Source organism: Pan paniscus, chromosome 9 (assembly GCF_029289425.2).
Source record: "Pan paniscus chromosome 9, NHGRI_mPanPan1-v2.0_pri, whole genome shotgun sequence".
Taxonomy (NCBI): domain Eukaryota; kingdom Metazoa; phylum Chordata; class Mammalia; order Primates; family Hominidae; genus Pan; species Pan paniscus.
The window spans coordinates 115,872,964-115,892,386 of NC_073258.2; the positions used below are offsets into that span (position 1 = coordinate 115,872,964).

At 44.6% G+C, this 19,423-nt stretch overlaps 1 protein-coding gene across 10 annotated transcripts in view; it reads right to left on the reverse strand.

Annotated features, from left to right (window-relative positions):
* Window positions 1-419: 419 nt before the first annotated feature.
* The window catches only part of CADM1 (cell adhesion molecule 1), a 339,666-nt gene continuing 320,662 nt past the window's right edge, over window positions 420-19,423 (reverse strand). For 6 of the 10 annotated variants that reach the window (XM_024930670.4, XM_003820094.4, XM_003820097.4 and 3 more), the window contains 2 exons: window positions 14,483-14,614; window positions 9,420-12,386 (listed from right to left, as the gene is read on the reverse strand). In XM_024930670.4, the coding sequence (XP_024786438.4) occupies window positions 12,268-12,386; window positions 14,483-14,614 (251 nt within the window). In that variant the 3' untranslated portion in view covers window positions 9,420-12,267. Of the gene's footprint in view, window positions 5,431-9,419; window positions 13,689-13,738; window positions 14,615-19,423 lie in introns of those variants that run through there. The other 4 variants (XM_034933750.3, XM_034933751.3, XR_008620267.2 and 1 more) reach the window with 2 other exon arrangements.

A 19,423-nucleotide genomic window follows, 5' to 3' on the forward strand; every position in this document is an offset into this window, starting at 1 on the left:
AAATCAATACCGCCCAGGACAAGCATTATCCCATGTGGAACACCTCAAGCCTCTGCCTAGAAAATTTGATTGGATCTTCAGAAAAACCTATTAGTGTGTTGTCAGGACCTTCTGGTGATAACTGACCAGCTCTCGCCAATCGATGCTCTTCACTTGTGGAGCTCCTGATTTTTTAACAGCATAATTGTTTTTTTAATAACGGGCTGGCTCACCCACTCCAGCAAGCAGGGAGTCAAAGTCAGACTCCCAACTTAAAATATAGAGAAACCCGATGCTCCAGCCACTTCTTCCTAATTGCACAATTACTTTATGAAGCACCAGGGATGGAAGGCTACAGTGGGGAGGGGCGGTGGGGGAGGTGTGTGGCTTTTTTTCAGTGAAGCGAGGTTGTTAAGAAAAGTCACAGAAGTAATTACACAAGTCAAAATTATTTACTAAATGAAAGCCATTCTTCACCAAGGAACCTTTATTTATTTTTTTATAAAGGAAAAAGGCAAAAATTGGATGATCCCAGGATGGTGAGGACATCATAAAGCAACAATGGAATTAGTCATCAATTATTACAGCTTTTTAATTTTCAACTCAAGAGAGGGCAACCTATATTTTCCTTAGGGTTTTAAAACAGCAGTATTTTTGCTCTTTACCGTGCCTTGGATCTGAGATGTCAAAGTACTTTACAAACAAATACCTCCAAACACTTTGGGATTGAGGCTTTTTACAGATGGAGAGCAGGGCCCAGGGAAGAAGCGATTTGCCCAAGGTCACGGCTGAATCAGAGGCACAGCTGGAAACACTACTCATGAATACTGGCTCCTGGAGTCGGAGCTCATCAACACCAGCCTGCCACCTCCCACACACACCAAAACAAAACCCCAAAGCCGGAAAACAGCAGCAGGAAGAAAAGTCACCTGCCCTCCACAGCCCAGGGTGTCCACACTGACAATTTGCTGTACACATTGGAAGCTGGGTGTGCAGGTCAGATATCTCTACAGATTGCCATTGCTGGACCCAGGAGAATCAGTCATTAATGAAAGCTGAAAGTGCACTCTGCATATTTGGGCAGATCAGCTTTCCATCCTGAACCCCCAGGTGTATATGTCAGAATTCTGGCCTTCCAGGAGGCATTGATGGTTCATGCGACAGTTTGCTCTGCCTACGTGGCAGGTCTGGTTCTTTTCTGTGGTGGCTCCCTCCAGAACTTGCTCTACGTGCTCAGAGTTGCAGTGCAAGATTCAGAGAAGACACAGTTAACAAGAGAGGGAGAGAAAGAGGAAAAGAAAAGAAGGAAGACAGAGGAGAGACTGCTTTGAAACCTGTGCAGGCCCTAGAACCTCTTTTTGTGAAGCCTCCATTCCACACTATCTCACATACATTACAGTCCCACGTTGAATACAGTTTCTGATTATTTACCAGTTACGTTAGGTTGCAGTTTGCTGATGACAACGTTATGGTTTTGTAGATATTTAATTAAACATTTAATACATTTGATTTTACAGTTTTCTTGCCTTCCCTGGATTTTAGAGCTCATATATATATATTTTTTTCTTTCCAGGTCTCAGATATGTTCACAGGCTCTTGAAATGTTTCTATGGCATAGGCACTGTGCTTTCTGACCTTAATGGATAAAACAGCTTAGAGAGATAGGTGAAGGGAGACGTGGGGAGATGTTGACAATGACAGAGCAAGAAACAAAATTTTAAAAACCAAACCCAAACAAAAATTTAACGAAGCATACAGAGGGAGTTCTCAAAACTTTAAAATTGCTGGTTAGAAAAAGGAGACCCAGGGCTTACCAAGATATTTCTAGGAAAGAGACAGACACTTGAAAGACCCATCCAACCACGGATGAAAAAAAATCTCTCTCTTATTATTCAATAATTTATTGAGCACAGGGCCAGATACTGCACTTGGCTTCGGAGATACAGAGCTGGATCAGATACAGTCTCTACTCTCAAGGAATTTACTGTTTTTATTGAGGGAGACAGAAAGGTAAACAAACAGTTCAGATATGTGATAAGGACACAAATTGAGGTAAGCATGAGGAATTGAAAAAGCACAGAGAAGCAACCCGAAGGATGCAGAGACATTCTCAAAAGGAGGAGGACACCCCTGAATATTCAAAGGCACAGAGGTGGGATAGGGTAGGGGCCAGGGGCCAGGGGCAGTGGAGGATCACAGGGTGACACTCAAAGTCCAAACTGAATTGATGGCAGATTGTGAGGATTTGGATTTAGGCTGCAGTCAAAGGTTAACCAAGAGTGGTTCCCTGGCAAGGGAGGGACTGGTGATGGGGCTGGGGAAGGAGGAGGGGAAGCCAGTCCAGAGGCTGCCACATTCTTTTGTTTGAAGGTAAAGGGCCTGGACCAGGTGAGTGACATGGAAATGATGCATTCAGGTCAAGTTTGATAAGCATTAGGGGGGCAATGGGCAGGAATTGCTAACCACTGGAGGCAAATAACCCAGGTTTCCAGTTTGGGAGACTGATCATGCTATTAAATGAGATGGAATATAAAGGAAGAAGTTTGGAGGAAGCTTTTCATTTCCCCAAGCCTCAGGATCCTAAAGCGGGTGCCATGCTAGGGGGGATGATGTCCCAAAGATTCCCCCGAAAAGTTGCTGGGAAAACCCAGCAAACACTTATGGGGTGTAGGGACACAGAGTCCGGATAGGTTACGAGTTTCCTTTCGGGTCCCTCTAGCCAAGACAGAAACACAGCTCTAGAAGCCCAACACTAGAAATCTGTTCATTCTGCCTCAGAAGAAAGGGGCTTGAAGTGAATAGAGACAGGGAGGGGGCGTGATAAATACTGCTAAGGCCACGTGGAGTGCAGGGCGGAGGCTCTGCTGTGATTCATGGTTGAAGGGAGTTTGTTGGAAGTTAGCTAATAAAAGCTCCCAGCTATACTCAAGTGTCTGTGTTCTCCCTGGCTGGCAACACACCCTACATAATAGTTGGTGTGATGGCAGAGTCGAATGGAGACACAAATATCTATCCATCACACCAAATTCACTGGGTTAAACTCCCATCACCCAGAGCTGACCCTTTCCTTCCGGAGGAAGTAATGAGCTAGAAATAAGTGCTATCGGAAGCTGAGTCTAAGTAAATCTGTAATCACAGACATTTCAAACGGTAGCTTCCTTCAGTTTGGGCTTTTCAAACAGATGGATACTCTACCATGAAATTGCCAAGATTAAAAAGAGAACACTAGTTTAACACACATGGCTGGGGAAATGGCCGGGGCCATCTACAGAGCAGGATTCCCACATCTTGGCCAGAGACTTGCTCGGCATTCATGGGAGGTAAACAGCCCCAAAGAAAAGCAACTGCATTTCTTTCTTGGTCTTCCATGTTGGCAGAGGGGAGACAAATGAGGACACTCTGGTTTGGGGATGGCATGAATGAACCACACATGTCCATAAATAAACCCGGAGCCCTCCAAACACGCTGCTTGTTTGTTCACACAAAAGCCAGCCTGGCAGCCCTCTGGCCCAGCCATGTTCACAGTTGGATCCTTAACGCACTGTGAGTGTTCAATCAAACTTTTAGTGGTGAAACTCTGGGAGCAGAAAGCCAGCTAAGCCCAAATGGTCCCTTTGCTTTTCCATCTTTTGTGGCTGCCTGGCTGTGCTCTTACGGGTTTTGTTGTCAACAAACTCCTGGCTTGCCTTTGAGCACTCCAAATTATTGAAAATGACTACAGCTTAAGACTGGCAGGATGATTGTTAAAAACAGCCCTGGCATTAATCATAGCTTAAGAGCTTTTGGAAAATGATTCTAATTCAGAAGGGGTGGCTTACAAAGAGCCTTGTCGAAAGTGAAGCAGACATCAAATTCTGAAAGGCAAAAAGCCTCCTTGGTACCCACACCTGGCTTCTTCTGCAATCCAGCTGGCAGAACTGCATGGGGGGCACGGCTTACCCCACGAGCTCACCCCATCTGAGACCACCTTGGGTTTTGCCCACGAGTCCTGTATCACCCCTACCTCTGATATGGGGACCTTGAGATGGGAGAGACTTCAGGGAGCACCAGCAGTTACAGTCTTCCTGGCAGTCCTGGGACTAAGGAAGAGGTGGCCTTGTTTTCTGTCAACAGTTGGCATGCCTTAGACCAGTGCTAAAATAAGCTGTGTGCATAGAGGCAGCTGCGTAGGCAAACACATGGTCAGCATTTGCAAGGAGCCAGGCAGGGCGACGAGCTAATACTTCTGCCTTTTGCCTGCCTGGCACAACAAAGGAGAATGATTTTTGCCATCAGCATTCTCCCTATCACGGAATCATTGCACAATTTAGTATGATTAATGGTTTCCATTTAGGAGAAGCTGAGAATGAAAACAGTGGGGGAGTGGTGGCACTCGCTGGGGGTGTCTGCGGGTGATACTAGAGTGAAAGGGAGAGAGAGCTGGCCTGCCAGCCCGTATCTTCCAACCTTTACTTCCAGGCACGACTGGGGAGACACGGTGGGGCAGAGACACATGGCTTTTGACATGCTTTTGCAGAAACAGTCTGAAAGCTGCAAACTTGTGAGGCACTGTTTGCTGCTTCATTCTTGCATCCTTCCCAATATTTGTGACTGTGAAGCCACTCCCTTTTACCTGCCAAAGGGAGTGCCAATCCCAGAAGTTCCTAACTAAGGGCTGGGGCTGAGAGTGGTCAGGGCACAGTGATGAGGATAGTGGAACTAACTACACCACTTCTTGACATTCCTGATGGCCACGCGGGGATGCCACACAGGGAGGGAAGGACCCCACCCATGTGCTGGGACTGTAGGGGTGGCCTCCAACATAGCCGTCTGTCTCTGGAGCACCCAGCTGGTGGTAGACCTAGTCTCAGCTCTCATCGGGTGGCTTTCCTGGGAGTTCTTCTTCTCCCCTCAGTAGCATCCTTTTATTTCCACTTCTGTAGGCTTCTTTTCGGGTCTTACGGCTGCTGCAGGTGAGTGGTGAGACAAAGGGTGCCATAGCCAGAGACTTGTGGGTGCTGATGGAAACCAACCAGGAAAGCACAGAGAATTCAAAAGGGCCTGCATTTTTTTTTTTTTTTAAGGCATAGCCTTTGTAACTGAAGCCAGATAGAGAGAAAATTGGTGATCTTGGCTGGGGCTAACGTGACTCAAGGCCCTTCTCGATGCATTGGTGTCTCTGCAAGGAAATCTATTATTTTCCATAAACTGTCTTAAGCATCTCCCGGGCTACATTTCTGGCTGTGTTAAGAATCAAGCCATCAAGAACAGCTGTGAATGTTATACAATTTCAGCAGCAGCAATGGGCTTTGGCAGGGAAGTAGGAGCAAAAAACCCAAGTAGGACATTTCAGTTGACAGTAATGGCATTTTCCCTTCCTTGTCCAAACGATAAAAGATTCATGTTCCTAATTGCAACACTATAGCTGCCCTCATCACTTTATTCTGGGAGAGGAGGTTAGAGAAAACAGGCCTAGAGAGAGGGAGAGAAAGAGAAAGAGAGAGAGATGGATAGTAATTTCGTCACTAGCTAACAGAGACTGATTAGTGCAGAAGATTCCCTTCCATAGCAATACTTTTTAATCAGGTCTGCTGTGTCTGGGCAAACAGCTTTTGTGGATTAGCTAGACTTGTGCTTGCCAGCATCCATTGCAAGTTTAAACGATGAAATACACAACTACAGAGAAAACAAACCAAAAAGAGTAATAAAGTCACACATTTCAATATTCAGCAACCATTAAGGGATTTAAATATTTGCTTGCTATTAAAGGGCTGCATTAGGCTCTTCCAACACCAGCTCTGGAAGACTGAAATATCAATTACGGATCAATTTTCCCCCTAAGTAAACACTAATGCAGGATAAACAGTATTAGAAGATGCAATCGTAACATTGCTGACTTCAGGATGGACTTCCTGCTGGTAACGGCAAGTTTAAGCCTGGTGATTAATTAACCTGAGAAAATAGCACTTAAGGAAGATTTGAGGCGGTCACGTCTGAAATATGACTGTGAGCCTGTGCACGTCTGGAGGGCAGCTGAAGTCCCGGGCCCAGAGAACCGGTTGATTTGCCCCTCAGTAGTGGTTCTCACTTTCCCCAGATCAACACTTCGAAGGATTAGGAGGGAGTAAAATGGGAGGCGCAGGTAGGTGTGCATGTGTGTGAGAGAAAAAGCAGTAGACAATGTCAGGTTCCTTGTTGGAATAAATTCTGCATTTCAATAGGCAAGGCTCGAGTTGTATTTCCCAGCACTGACCACCAGGGGCAGTAGACATTTTATGTTTTTTGGGAATGAAAAAAATAAATAAAAACATAAAAATGAAACAAAGTTTCCTGTGTACTGAAGAGCCTGGAAGCTGAGGTTTGGAACACTTGAAAACAGAGAAGATTCTTGCTTTCAGGTCTCAGTTCAGGGATGCTCATGTGTAATGATGTAAGAGTTGGGCGGGGGGTGGTGGGGGGGACTGAATCCTGCAGTTCCTATTAGAGGCACATTTCAACATTTTGAGATAAACACAGATAAGGCAAGGACTATAGTTTGCATTTTTAAAATAGGCCATATTGCATTCTGAAGGCCCCTCACAATATATGATAGCAATACTAAGGCTTTGCTTGGCCATTACCCAAAATGATATTCCCTGATACTATTCCAGTGGGTCCTTGAGAATGATAGGGCCAATCGCTCTAAACTCAGGACTGGCTGGCTTGTCCCTTCAAGGCCAGCCTGAAAGCCACCTGTAGTAAGGATGGACATGCAAACATCAAGGTTTGAAATACAGCATCGGTGGCCCATTCAGATTAAGTGTAACGTAAGGCTCAGTCAGCCAGGTGCTCGACTATTCTCCCTTTAATCAGCTGATACTTGCTGGGTGACTACTGCGTGCCTGACAGGAACTTTAATATGGTATTGACCTACAAGGTCATGGATGAGCCAAGAGTCCCTTCTTTCTTCTCCTGTACGGGGGGCCAGCGCTTCAAAAACTATACATGTATGGCTGTGAATACAAATTTCACCCTGAAGGAATGTGGCTGCCAGTTCTTCATGACAAAGGGCTGCGTATTTGGGATCCTGGCAAAAAGGTGTATTAATCTTGGGCATGATTTTATAATAAAACAAAAATACCTTCACTTAAGCAGGGTCTTTCTACCTGTAACACAGTGGCCGCATGGTTTCTTTGAGGTTCTTGATGACAGAATCAAAGGAGCATTTCTCCATGGAGCAAGTCCACAGCGGCAAAAGAATTACATTTCAGGTAGACAGAGGACAGTGAAAGATTGCACCAATTAACACCCGCATATCACCTCAGGGTTCCAGTTGATGTATTTGGAGAATGCCAGGCCAAAACATTTGTGAAAACTCTCTGGGGGAAACGAGGGCCACTTTCACTCTCGTATGCACTCTTCTCAAATGAAGGAGCGGGCAACTTATCAAGATCTTTTGAGCGGGGACGGCTTCTAGCACCTTCTCATTTGCATACCCTGTGGAGCTCAAAAGGCAAATGTACAGCAGTCACCACCTCCTGTCTGCCTCAGCTCAAGGAACTTCTGGGACCCTTTTCTGTAGGGTACAGCTAAAGCTGGAGCCTCATGCTGCAGACAAGAGGGAGAGGGGTGGGGAGACTAAACATACTGCATGCCACGTGGCTTGGAATAAGTCTGCTAATGAATGAAGAGAAAAGGGTCATTAAACCTTCTAAGTCGTGGTTTGCAAGGGCATGATGTGTCTATATGCAGAGGAGCCCTCAGAGCTCCCTCTGAGTAGTGACCGCTTCTTCGTAGCCCTGGGTAACCTTCTATCGTTTTAGTCACCATTTGCCTCTATCCTGTGACTGACATGTAATGAACAAGTAGTGTGTCTCTGGCACCTTTTTGGCTGAGTGCTGACTGCATATCTCACTGATCTTTCCTAACAACCTTCGAGGCTATGGTGATGTCCACCTTGCAGAGCAAGAGACTGAAGCCAGGTAGGCTGGGCTACTCACCAGAGGTTTCACTGCTACATGGTGGCACAGGGATCTGAATGCAGGCAGCCTCTCTCTAGTGTGTGCTTTTGATCCTTATTCTATCTCTCTGGGTCTTTTTATAGCGATGCAATGAATGAGTACTCCCTACTGCTCCTTGCCCTCTGGCAGAGGCTGGGAGAGGTCACTGAAGTATCGACTCCTCTGCCCGGACTTTTTAGTACAGCCACAAGACCCATCCCACCCTGCACACGGAATTGCTTTCTTCTCCCCATACAAATCAGCAGGCTGGCTGGACTTGTTGCCCTCTGTACTTTTGACTCACATTCCTTCTCCACGAAACCATCCTTTAAGATCCAGCTGGGGTCCCAGCTCTTTGTGAAGCTGTCTAGGGACTCACCAGCCTTCACTGATTTCCCCTCTCCAGAAAATTCTCATAGCACTCTCTGGGCTTCTCTGTGTTCAGTGGGGCACCCATGGCTCAGGGTCACTTCAAGTTTTCAGGTGATGTAACTGATGCTCTACTTGGCCTCCAGAGACCACCTTATACTTCTCCGCATCCCTCACCATGCTGGACATACAGCAGGTGCTCAATAACTGCATATCTGATTGATTTTTTTTTTTTTTTTTTTTTTTTTACAGAGACAGGTAAGAGACCAGGCCAGGATGGAAGTGGCTCAAGGGGAGATGCACAGCCTTCAGTCTTTCTGGAGCTTACCTTTGCTTTTCCTATGGAACTTTCCCCATGACGTGGCCAAGGAAGAAAAGGGGAACTCATCAACCACAGCTGAGGGGATGGTGGGAAAAGGGCACTTTGGGCCTGGCCAGACGTTATCTGCACATTTATAAGATCGGCCACCATGAAGTGTAGTCATTGCTCACTTCAGCCTGCAAGGCAAGGACGATGACAACAGAGCAAATCCTGCTGTCTACCCAGGCCTGGAAGTCTCAGCAACCTAAACAGCAAGTGAGAACAATCTTCTGCAGGCAGCCAAGCCAGTCCTCCACAGCTCACGTCTTCTTTTTATGAAAGGAGAGAGAACTTTAAAGGAAGAAGGCAGAATGAATTGTTAAGACACAAACTCCCAAAGTAAGAGACAGGTGGAGCAGCCAACACAGGGAAGTTGGTGAGGGTGGGGGGGCGGTGAGAGAGGGGATGAGTGCGGAAGACACATCCACGGGAGCGGCCTGTTCCGGTGGGCCCACCATGACAGCTCGCACACCTGCACAAATCGCTGAGTCCACGCGGGAGCCCAGACTCAGCCACGGCACAGCACCTGGCTCACCTGTCCACTGAGAGTGGGGAAGAGAACAAGGACAGGAAGGATGAGCGGAGAAGGAGAGAGAGCGCGGCCCCCAGCAACCCAGCTGGCAGCATGTCCTAGCATCTACTGCCAGCGTTCCTGGCCCCGTACATGGTCCTAAGGAAGAAGCTGGGACCAGAGGCCCATCTCTTCTCTCACTCGGAGGCGTCCATAAGAAGTCCATAAAGAGATTAAAGGATCACTTTGTAACATTAATTTTTTTTATTAAGAAGACAGATATTTTATAGTACTTCTTTTTTTTCTTTTTTTTTGTAAAAATGGTATACATGAACCAATACAAAATGCGAATGGGAACATATGGATATGGAGTTTCTTACACTGTAACATTGTCCATGTACACCTTAAAAACAGAACTGGCCTAAAGGGAAAAATAAGACGTCGGTGTGACTAAAGAACAAGCTTATTTGGCATCAATTATACATCCTTCATTATTTTATATTCCTTTAAAAAACACAAAAAACAAGTTTGTTCTTTCTTCACTCTAAAAAAAGTGATCAACCTGTACAAAGTAATACTCAACAATACATTTCAAACAGTGCACTGTATACTTAAGAAAAAATACATAAACCAATATACAACTAAAATCCATAATTTCCTGTTTTTGCTTTGTTTTATTATTATTTTTTCCAATGTGTGGGGCCTACACTTTGCAATCTACCTGAGACGGAAAACACCAATCGAAACACATGAACCTGAGACATGTCAACATTGTAAGCCATAAAGTTACATCAGGAACACTGCACTACTGTACACTTTTCAAAACAGAAAGATGGGAGGTCCCAAAAATGAGATGCCAATTCCGTGAGCAATGGTGTGATTTTTTTTTTGTTGTTGTTTTTGTTTTTGTTTTTCTTTTTTTCTAAAAAGAACAACTGAAAAAAAACCTTTCAACAACATGCTAAATGATTCTCACCCTTTGATATGATTATACTATGGTCAGAATGGGTGCTAAGGGCTCGGAATAGAGCTGCAGATTATAAAATTCATTGAAAAAGGGATGTTCATTGTGGCTTTTTGTCTTGGTTAAGTGCCTAGGGATAGGGGAGGGGTAAATAAAATGCTGCTCGATAATGGATTTTCTTTTACATACCAGTCCGTTCCCAAAAGGCCCCCATATTGCAATGGTTCTATCAAAGGTTAAAATAAAGACAAGAAAAATAAACATGTTTTCAAATAACAAAGAGTTGACACTTTTTCCCCCTTAAATAAATCAGCGTAAGTTTTCCACATAATGTAACAATAGTAAAAATGCACCTTGCAAAATCCAAAATTACTCACTGAAAATGTAATAGAATATATATTTATATATATATATATAGATCTATCTTTTTTGATGCCATCTTTCCATAGGGACTGTTAGCTGGAGTCTGGAGCCTTACCAAACATATGGTAAGAGTTTAGTTTCTGTCCTTCAGGACTACTTCTAGATTTCCTAGACGTTTCAGTGAAAATCCCCACACTTCTTTCTTTAAAACATGTAAATGGTAACGTGACTCCTCTACCTTTTCCCAAGGCTCCCCATCTAAGATATGTTCAAGGTCACTGATTTTAGTAGCTATGCACTATGGCTGCCATCATGCGAGGATCAGTAATTTTTGGCAGATGGTTCTTAAGGCTGAGGAAAGAGGCCAAGGCTAGTGTATGAAAGGTAAAAAGATAAAAACACTCACATTTGAGTTTTGATTAAGTAACTGAAAATCCGTACATGCTGTTTTTCCACCTCTGCTCTGACCTATCGAGAACTGAGAGCGACAGCAGACCAGTGTGAGAACAATACCGGCCCTTCTTTTGTACCTCCTGCCTTTGTCAAGCCAAATCTGAAGGAATGAAAGTTTCACACAGATTCGAGTTGGAAATCCCAGCATGACAAATATCTGTAATATACAGTACATGCAGGCCACATCCTACTGCCTTCCTAACTAAGCACAAAGGAAAAAAAAAAAAATCAACTCTGTCCCATTCAGTCATTCGCACAACACACGAACTTGCTTTTTCCTACAAATTAGTGAGAAGTAAGGCCGATTGGGAAAGGTGGATGGAATCATTTGGAACAGAAACAACCAGAGCAGAACTGTATTTCCCCCCTCCCTACTTCCCCTCCTGTGGCAACTCAAAATTTGTCCACTTATATTAAAGGAACAGACCTCACCTGTCAGGTCTGTTTAGGGCATGGAAAAAGGAAGAGTCCTTTCCGCCCCAAACCTTTCTGGACAGCGTGGGGTATCTATACTGAGCCGTCTACAGATACAGAATTAAAGACAGTGAAATTCAATCTCATTGTGACACACCTCACTTGCAGATAACCCTGTACAGTAATGTAGTTCCACAGCAAACAGAACATTTTCTGAATCACAGTCTAATTTTCTAGTCTTCACTGCTCTAAGTATTTGAAACATGGGCAGCAGCAAAGAGTTTTCGTTGTTTGTTCACCCAAATCTTTACGACAACAGAGAAGAATGCATTATGGATACACTAAATTCTGAACTATGAAATCTAAGCTGTGCTGGTTCTCCTTTTATGAAACTGAATTTGGAACAGAAAGCAGTTACCATAAAAATAAACAAAAGTAAAAAACTAGAACAGAAAAGGGAAGGAAAAGAGTCTAAGGAATCCCAGCAGGCAAATTCCAAAATGGGATATTTTGGAAAAAATCCAAAATTGGGGGGAGAGGGAGGAAATAAATGTGCACAAAGGGGGAAAAAAAAGGAACGCAACAAACAAACAAAAAACAAGGCACAGAATTTTCTGCAGTCTACTGAAACTAAATCCAAGTATCCAAGTTTGACTTGGTAGGAAGAAATAAAAATTAAACAAACAAACAAAAAAAGAGGTGTCAAACAGCAGAGTGTACTTTCCAAAGAACATTTTTTTTTTTTTTTACACAGCAAATCCCAAGCCTTCCCAGTCTCACACCTTTCCACCCATTCATAAAAAAACACACGAATTTCTCGCAAGTTCCAATATCACTGTCTCTTTATCATCTAAATAGGGCCAGTTGGACACCTCATTGAAACAAAAAGGCTGATCTAGATGAAGTACTCTTTCTTTTCTTCGGAGTTGTTCTGTCCTCCTTCTGCATTGATTATAGCTGTGTCTGCGTCTGCTGCGTCATCGGCTCCTTTGGCTTCATGAGTGAAGTATGTACCTGAAAGATGAAGGGGTAAAGCACCGTGACTGTCTGATGGCCTCTGTGTAAAGTGGTACAGAGATGGCAACTTGCTTTATGGCCATCATCAGCCGAAGTGGTGTGCAGGCAGCAGAGGGGAAAAAACAATTGGAAGAAGAGAGCGGGGTGGGTGAGACAAATGGGGATCCGGGGGTTCCAAAGGCACCACTCCAACTGAACCGCTGCGATATAATTCAGCAAATGAGACATTAGAGCAGTGATTATGACCAGAGGATGTCAGCAGAAGAAGACGTGAGTGGGAGCTAAAAATGCAGAAAGCTGGAGAGGGGCTGACTAACGTATAAACAGTAAACACCAATGACCAATGACCAGATATGTGCACGTATATTGTTAAAGACCAAAGCAAGGAAGAGCAATTAGCCAATAAATGAATTAGGGCCCTGATGATGCTTCTGTTGTCATCTCAGCTCATTTATTTGAACCACCGTCCCGTGTCTATATGAATCATTGTTGCCTACCCATAGGTGAGAATGTGCTTGAACTTGCACAAGTATGTTTGATTTTCCTGTCTTCCATTTCAGAGTGAGGTTCCAGATTGAGAAAGAATTTGACATTATAATAGCAGGGATCAAGGTTTGGGATCTGTCTTAATGAGCAAGTAGGTCTCTCTCATCATATAACTCTAGCCCGGACCCGGATTCATGGATTTGCTAATTGGCACAGCCACTTTATAATGACAATAGACAGACATTACACAGCTGGGGACACTCTTATCACCAAATCCCAACAGTTTACATGGAGAACAACAAAGACTGCACCTCAGTATGCTATATAGGTAGAAGTTAAACTGCCTACCATAATCAAATAATCTTCCTCCCATTACATACTGTATTCCTGAAGAGTCTTCTATTTAAAAAGGTTGAGACATTTGCTATATTTTCAGGTTTTCAAAGTAACAAATCTGAGAAAGCAAGAGGTCAAACGCTTCTCAGTATCCTTTTTTCTTGCTGCAGAGTGACACACATGTTCCCCTCCCCTGGTCCTTCACAGCTGCTGCTCGGATGCTGCCCTGCTCTCTGGCCTTACCTCCTGTCTCTATCAAGCTTACCACCGAGAGGCTGGGAGTTCTTGGCCAAACAGACTGCCTCCTGAGTGTGGGCAGAGGGCGAAGTATGGACAGCTCTGATCGTCCGAAACTGTTTTATGCTTGAGACAGGCACTCTGTATCCTAAAGGTGCCTAAGTACCTTAGACCTCCACTGCTGTGCTCAAGGGACCTTCCCCCAAACCCAAGTTCAACAGTCAAGCAGTATGCAAGCACCTAGAAAACCCTGCAAGCCCAAGTTCAACAGTCAAGCAGTATGCAAGCACCTAGAAAACCCCGCAAGCTCATTGCACAGTGCTTGAGAAAAATAACTGAGAGAGACAGGGGCGGACAAAGAAAAGGAAGAATAAATAACCAAGAGGGGAGAAGAGGATCAGAGCAGCATGGGGCAGAGAGGAGGGGCATTGGAAAAGATGATTGCCCATCCAGACTGCACAGTTGATAAGTGTGATGATTAATGGCAATTTAAATCAATTGCACTGATAATTTTAAAAATACATATTTATGCGGCTTTTAAGGCAAAAAATTTCCTTTAACCTGGGCACATCAAACCAAGGCAGTCTTCTCGCCAATGTGACCAGCTTACACAGAGTCTGGGGACAGGGGATAGGGGGAAATCCTCTGCCTCCCAGAAAACAGCAGGTTGTGGATGTGCTTTTTCCATGTTTATCCTTTGGGGCTTCATGCCACACCTTGCACACCAGCCTCTACTTTATCATTTTTCCTCTATCCCCAATTATGGATGGCAGAATAACAACTCTACAAAGCTTTATATTTAGAGAAAATCCAAATCAAGGAGTGCTACTCATCAACTCCCAGAGTCCTAATCAGCGGCTGCTAAGGTTTCTGTTTTTTTTTTTTTTTTTTTTTTCTCTTCTCTTCCAGTTTCAGGAATCAGATAGGCCGTGTGGCCACATACATCAAATTGCCTATCAAGGACAACCTTGTAAAGTCTCCAAAGGCAGAAGCTGTGGGGACACGCTGCTTCTGTCTGCTGAAGCTTTGCTTACCTTTATGTCTGGCAAAATAGCGCCCCAGAATGATGAGCAAGCACAGCATGGCGAACACCACCACCGCCACGACGCCACCGATCACGGCATGATCCACTGCCCTGATCGAGCCTTCTTCACCTGCTCGGGAATCTGTTAAAATCAGAAGAGGAATAGGGATGTAGAGCTTATTACAAGGCACCAGAAGCCCCGGCGACACTGTCTCCAGGGTCAGAGGGTCACCTTCTTTTTTAATGGAGGAGTCAGAGAGAACAATCGAGATGGATCAAGTTACACTGAGGTAACAGGCTGACCTGTCCAGTGCTGAATCGATCTGTTCTCCCCACAAGGCAATTTCATGATAAGCAGCATAGGAGGGTTAATGCATGTGGAACAAGCTTAGGGAGGCAGGGAAGGAAGAAATAGTCTATCCGGCCCTGACCTAGTCTTAGCGTTCACTCTATCTGTATCCAGTTGCAGAGCCTAATTAAGGGGGCTGACCTGACTATTTGAGGGTGCTCTGAATGACACCTTTAGGCAACAGAAGGGTACAGCATCTTTCTATAGACGCCCAATGACTTTTATTATCTGGTAGATTAGGGATATGCATAGGAGAAGTAAGGTGCTCAAAAGCCACAGCTGCCTAGAGATAAAACAAGGATTATAAGACTAAAGACAAATGACAGGCTTGCTACATTTAGGATGTATGAAGGAGTAAACCTCAATTTAAAACCTAAAAACCTATTTCAAAAGAGACAGCAAGGAATAATTGTCCATTGCCACCGACGGTTTTTATTTTATTTATTTAACACCTTGCAATGCAATTAATTTTCCTTTATAAGCATCACCCCCTCAGGATGTCTTCTTCCGACTGAGGAACGACATGTTTGGCTGGGGAACAACTCCAAAATGAACCCAGAATGAGCTATGGTGATGCAGAATGGATGTATGGCAGTGTAAACAATTTTAATTTAGGAATGTGTCTACATCACCCCTTGCTGAAATCCTAATGGCATCTGAGATTTATAATGTAGTAAAAAACAATTATTCTCCTGTTGATTAATACATTAACATTTTGGAGTGGAAGCTAAACCATTGTCTTTTTTTTTTTATTGAGTCAAGTACGACACCTCCATTAAAATGATTTACTAGCTGTACCTTACAATTTAAGCACAGCAGCAACAGAAACGGTAAAAATCTTTTAACTTTACATGATTTGTGAAGTCATATGTGAAGGATTTACCATTTGAATCTTTCAGTACAAGAAGCACATGGCCTATAAATCTGTCCCCCTTGCAGTTGCTGGATGCCTAAGAGAAATGCATTTCACCAGGAAGACTGAGAGTGCAAATTCAAGTCAATTTTTAAGAAAGATTTATCTCTGTCTCTCTCCAAAGAACAGAGCAAATCTCTGAAGCCTCTACCTCTAATAATATTTGAAGTTTATCGATCAAGTGTACAGATCCGTGACAGCTAAAGGTAATGGTGCTCTTTTGAGCCGAAACCTGATACAACGCTTTCAGCAGGAGGGCATGATTTACACTTTCTATCGATATTTCCAATTCTGCTCCGAGATTAAGTACTGAAGGATGTGGGGAAATAACTCGTGACTGAGGGTTCCATGAAAAGTGCTTTAATTAAAAGAGTTTAAATTTTAAAATGGAGTATTTAAAGTGTTTCATTAAGTTATCTTTGAAAGGACTACAGAAAAACCAAAACCAAAACCCAAACAGAAATGCCAAATCAGAGGCAGCAGCAGGTCGCCCAGGACAACAGGATGATGGGAGTTTAATTGGAGAAGGGAGCTGGGTTGGAGGCAGAGTGCACTGCAGCCAATTAGCCCGCTCCGAGCTGAGCGAGCCCCTCCAGCAACGTGTCTAATAAGCTCAACTTGAAAAGTGGTGGAGAGGAATCTCCCTCCTCAGCCAAAAGTGTTGCCAACTGCAGATGCTACAACCCCCATTGTCTTGAAAGTCATTTCAACAAGGCAGAACTCGGTCAAGGGATTTTTTTTTTTTTCCTTTTTAGAGACGACAAAGCTCGTTGAAGGGGAGCATTCCCCGTGGGGTGCTGCTGGACACGGGGTGTCTGCTGGAGGAGAGCGCTTGACACACTGGAGATGTTCAGTCCAACTGCACAGATGCAAAATTGCTCATGGGGGACAAAAGTAACAGAAAAGCCAGCAAGTTGTGTTTTCCTTAGGGAGCTGTCAAAATAGGGAATCTTGAGGGAATGAGAATTAACTCATCTCCAATGGCCATGAGCTTCAGACCTATTAAAATTTATGTGTCTTTCGATGAACTCCGTATGTTTTAAAATTGGGGGAGGAAAACAAGTGAGACTAGACATTGAGGACAGGGGAAAGTTAGGCACAAGAGGCAAGAGGTGAAGAGAGGTTCCAGGAAGACTGAGAACAGAGAGAAGCTTCGAGAAGCTGTCCAGGACAGTTCTAACCCATTTAGGGGAAGACACTATCTTGTCCACTCTTAATAAAAGACCGCCTCCTCTCCATGCCTAGACACAGGAATATTCTGGAAGCCTGAGGGGGGAGGGGAGAGACAGAGAGAGGCTCTGTGACAAAGAAAAACAAAAACCTCCCTCAAACAAAAAGATCTCACGAGGTATATGTATCTGTGAGATTAATTTCTTGAGCCGAAACTCCTTACTTGACCTTTGCCCTCCATGAACTTTGAGCTAAATATGCTCAGTGTTGCTATTTTTCCCTGCACTTTGCCCAAATTAAACTAGAACCTTAGATGTTCTAGTTATCTTCCCCACCCTCAAGGACATACATATTTTACAGATACTTATTTATAAGGGTAATCTCTCCAGCTATCTTCTGATACCCACTTTGATCAGAAAGTTTACTACTACCAGTTAATCACCAAGACATTTCTCCTGCCTTCAATTACTGCAGATGGACACAGAAAGTAACTGATGTTTAATTTACAGGGAACACTGCCGGTTACGAGCGCCTCACCGCCTCTTCCCACTCCCACTCCCACCTCCTGGGTTTACGTGGGAGGTGTTAATAGAGTTGTGCCTGTTCACTGAGTGCCTCTGTCTTGGCCTTCCCTATGAAAAGCAGAGCTGTTTCTGGAGTCATCTCAGTCCGTTCTTTTATTTCCACGTGTGGGGAGGGTGGGGGAGTGTTCATAACGCCATGGATTGGCTCAAGGCAGCAGGGCCGGGGTGAGCTGCCTGCACCTGCGGGCTGTGCCTCACTCATGACATGAAGCAGCCGTGCAAGATGCTGCCCAGGGGGGCACTGGGCTACTGGAGTCGCACGAAAACCAGAACCGGAAGGAAATACCGAGCACTAAGAGAAGCATGGCTGCGACAAAGTCTGTCAGCTGCTTGACCTTTCCTTCCATTCCCAAGGCAAGGACTCTGACCAATTCCATGAGAAATGATTTCTAAGTGGGAAAGCTATGGGTTTCCCCATGAGCCACAGATCCTGGTCCTGCAGGGTGCAGACCCCTTCTTCAGGTCCCATGAAGTGCTGGCTTTCCTGGGGACATCCTCTTCAGATTCCCGGCTCATTTTCTGAATCGGGCAGGCAACGAAACCAGAGGCAGATTCTACAGCTGCCCCTAGCTTGTCAATTGAAAAATAAATGTGGGAGTGGAAAGCACTTTTAAACATGCCTGATGCTCAGGCATATGGACATCACTTCGGTTTAGAAAGTCATGTTTTCTTGTTCCCTAAGAGGCTACAAGTGTTTCTCTTACTAGTAACAAGTGTAAGAGTGTTTCTTTTCTGGGACTAAGCCCTGCCCCATCATCCTGAAAAGTAAAGCCATGTTTTTGCTTGGTGAATGGTTCCAGCATAAAGGTTATTCCAGCCTCAGTGAACCAAGCATGATTGCATAACACAGTTCAACTGGAGTTAAGAATCTCATCCAAATTATTTCACATGTGACCTCAGGTGAATTAGGCCTAGTCCTTGAATGATTCTGACTTGCAGATGAACCCTGTAAAGGTTATTGTGTATCGCTGTGTTACCCTTCACTCCTCCTCAGAGGTAGAAAGCTTGGTGTCCTTTTGGCAAAAAGACTGACCTTGGACTCTGTAGTCGAGGGCTTCAGGGCGGGCAGGCAGCAGTTGCAGGGAGGTGTTCCTGACAGCTCACAGTTGTGGTACAACCCTCCCTGCCTGTCGTGTCCCATCCCACAGCCACTTCCATGGCTCTAAGTGTGACAGATAAATCATGAGCTGTTTAGTATTCGTGAGTTAGCTTTTCTTTTGGCAAAAACCTGAAACAACTTGGCTCCAGGTGAGAGTTTACCAGCTGCTTGCAGAATGTTAAGTTGGCCACTACTGCTTGGGTCACAGCTTCAACAACCCTGGGCTCGCTTTAGCATCTTAGAAATTGCGGGACAGAGAAATCTCAAAGAAACTCCCAAGAGTGATGCCCCAAACTGCTCAGATTTCTTTACCTTGGGCCAGTTGACCTGGCCCGATCCATTCCTCATGGGCAATAAGAAGGGGAAGTTCTAAAGGCAGTAGTTCCCTAGGGCCTGACAAGAAAGGTGACTGCTAGTGGAACTTCAGTCTCCTTTCCCCCTCCTTCTAGGAGACTTTTCTTTCTCTACTTGTTTTCACTCCTCAAACTCCTTGCCAGAGTCGTCTTAAACGCAGCACTCTGGCAGCCATGCTGCCTGTATTAAACAGGGCTCTGCAAGAGATCCTGGTTTCTATGGCTACTTTACCACCTGGCATGAGATGTGTAGCATAAACCGCCATGCAAATGCCATAATCATGGATCTGTGATAAGCCTAGAAGGCTCTGCTGCCAAAGCGGGGATCCATGGATAACTGGAGAGTGGCTAGTACATCCTAGACAAGCTCCTGGCAAATAGGGACTTTGGCAGAAGGACTCACTGAGCAGAACCTTCACTGCAACTGCTGCCTGCCCACCCTGAAGCCCTCGGCTACACAGAGTCCAAGGTCAGTCTTTTTGC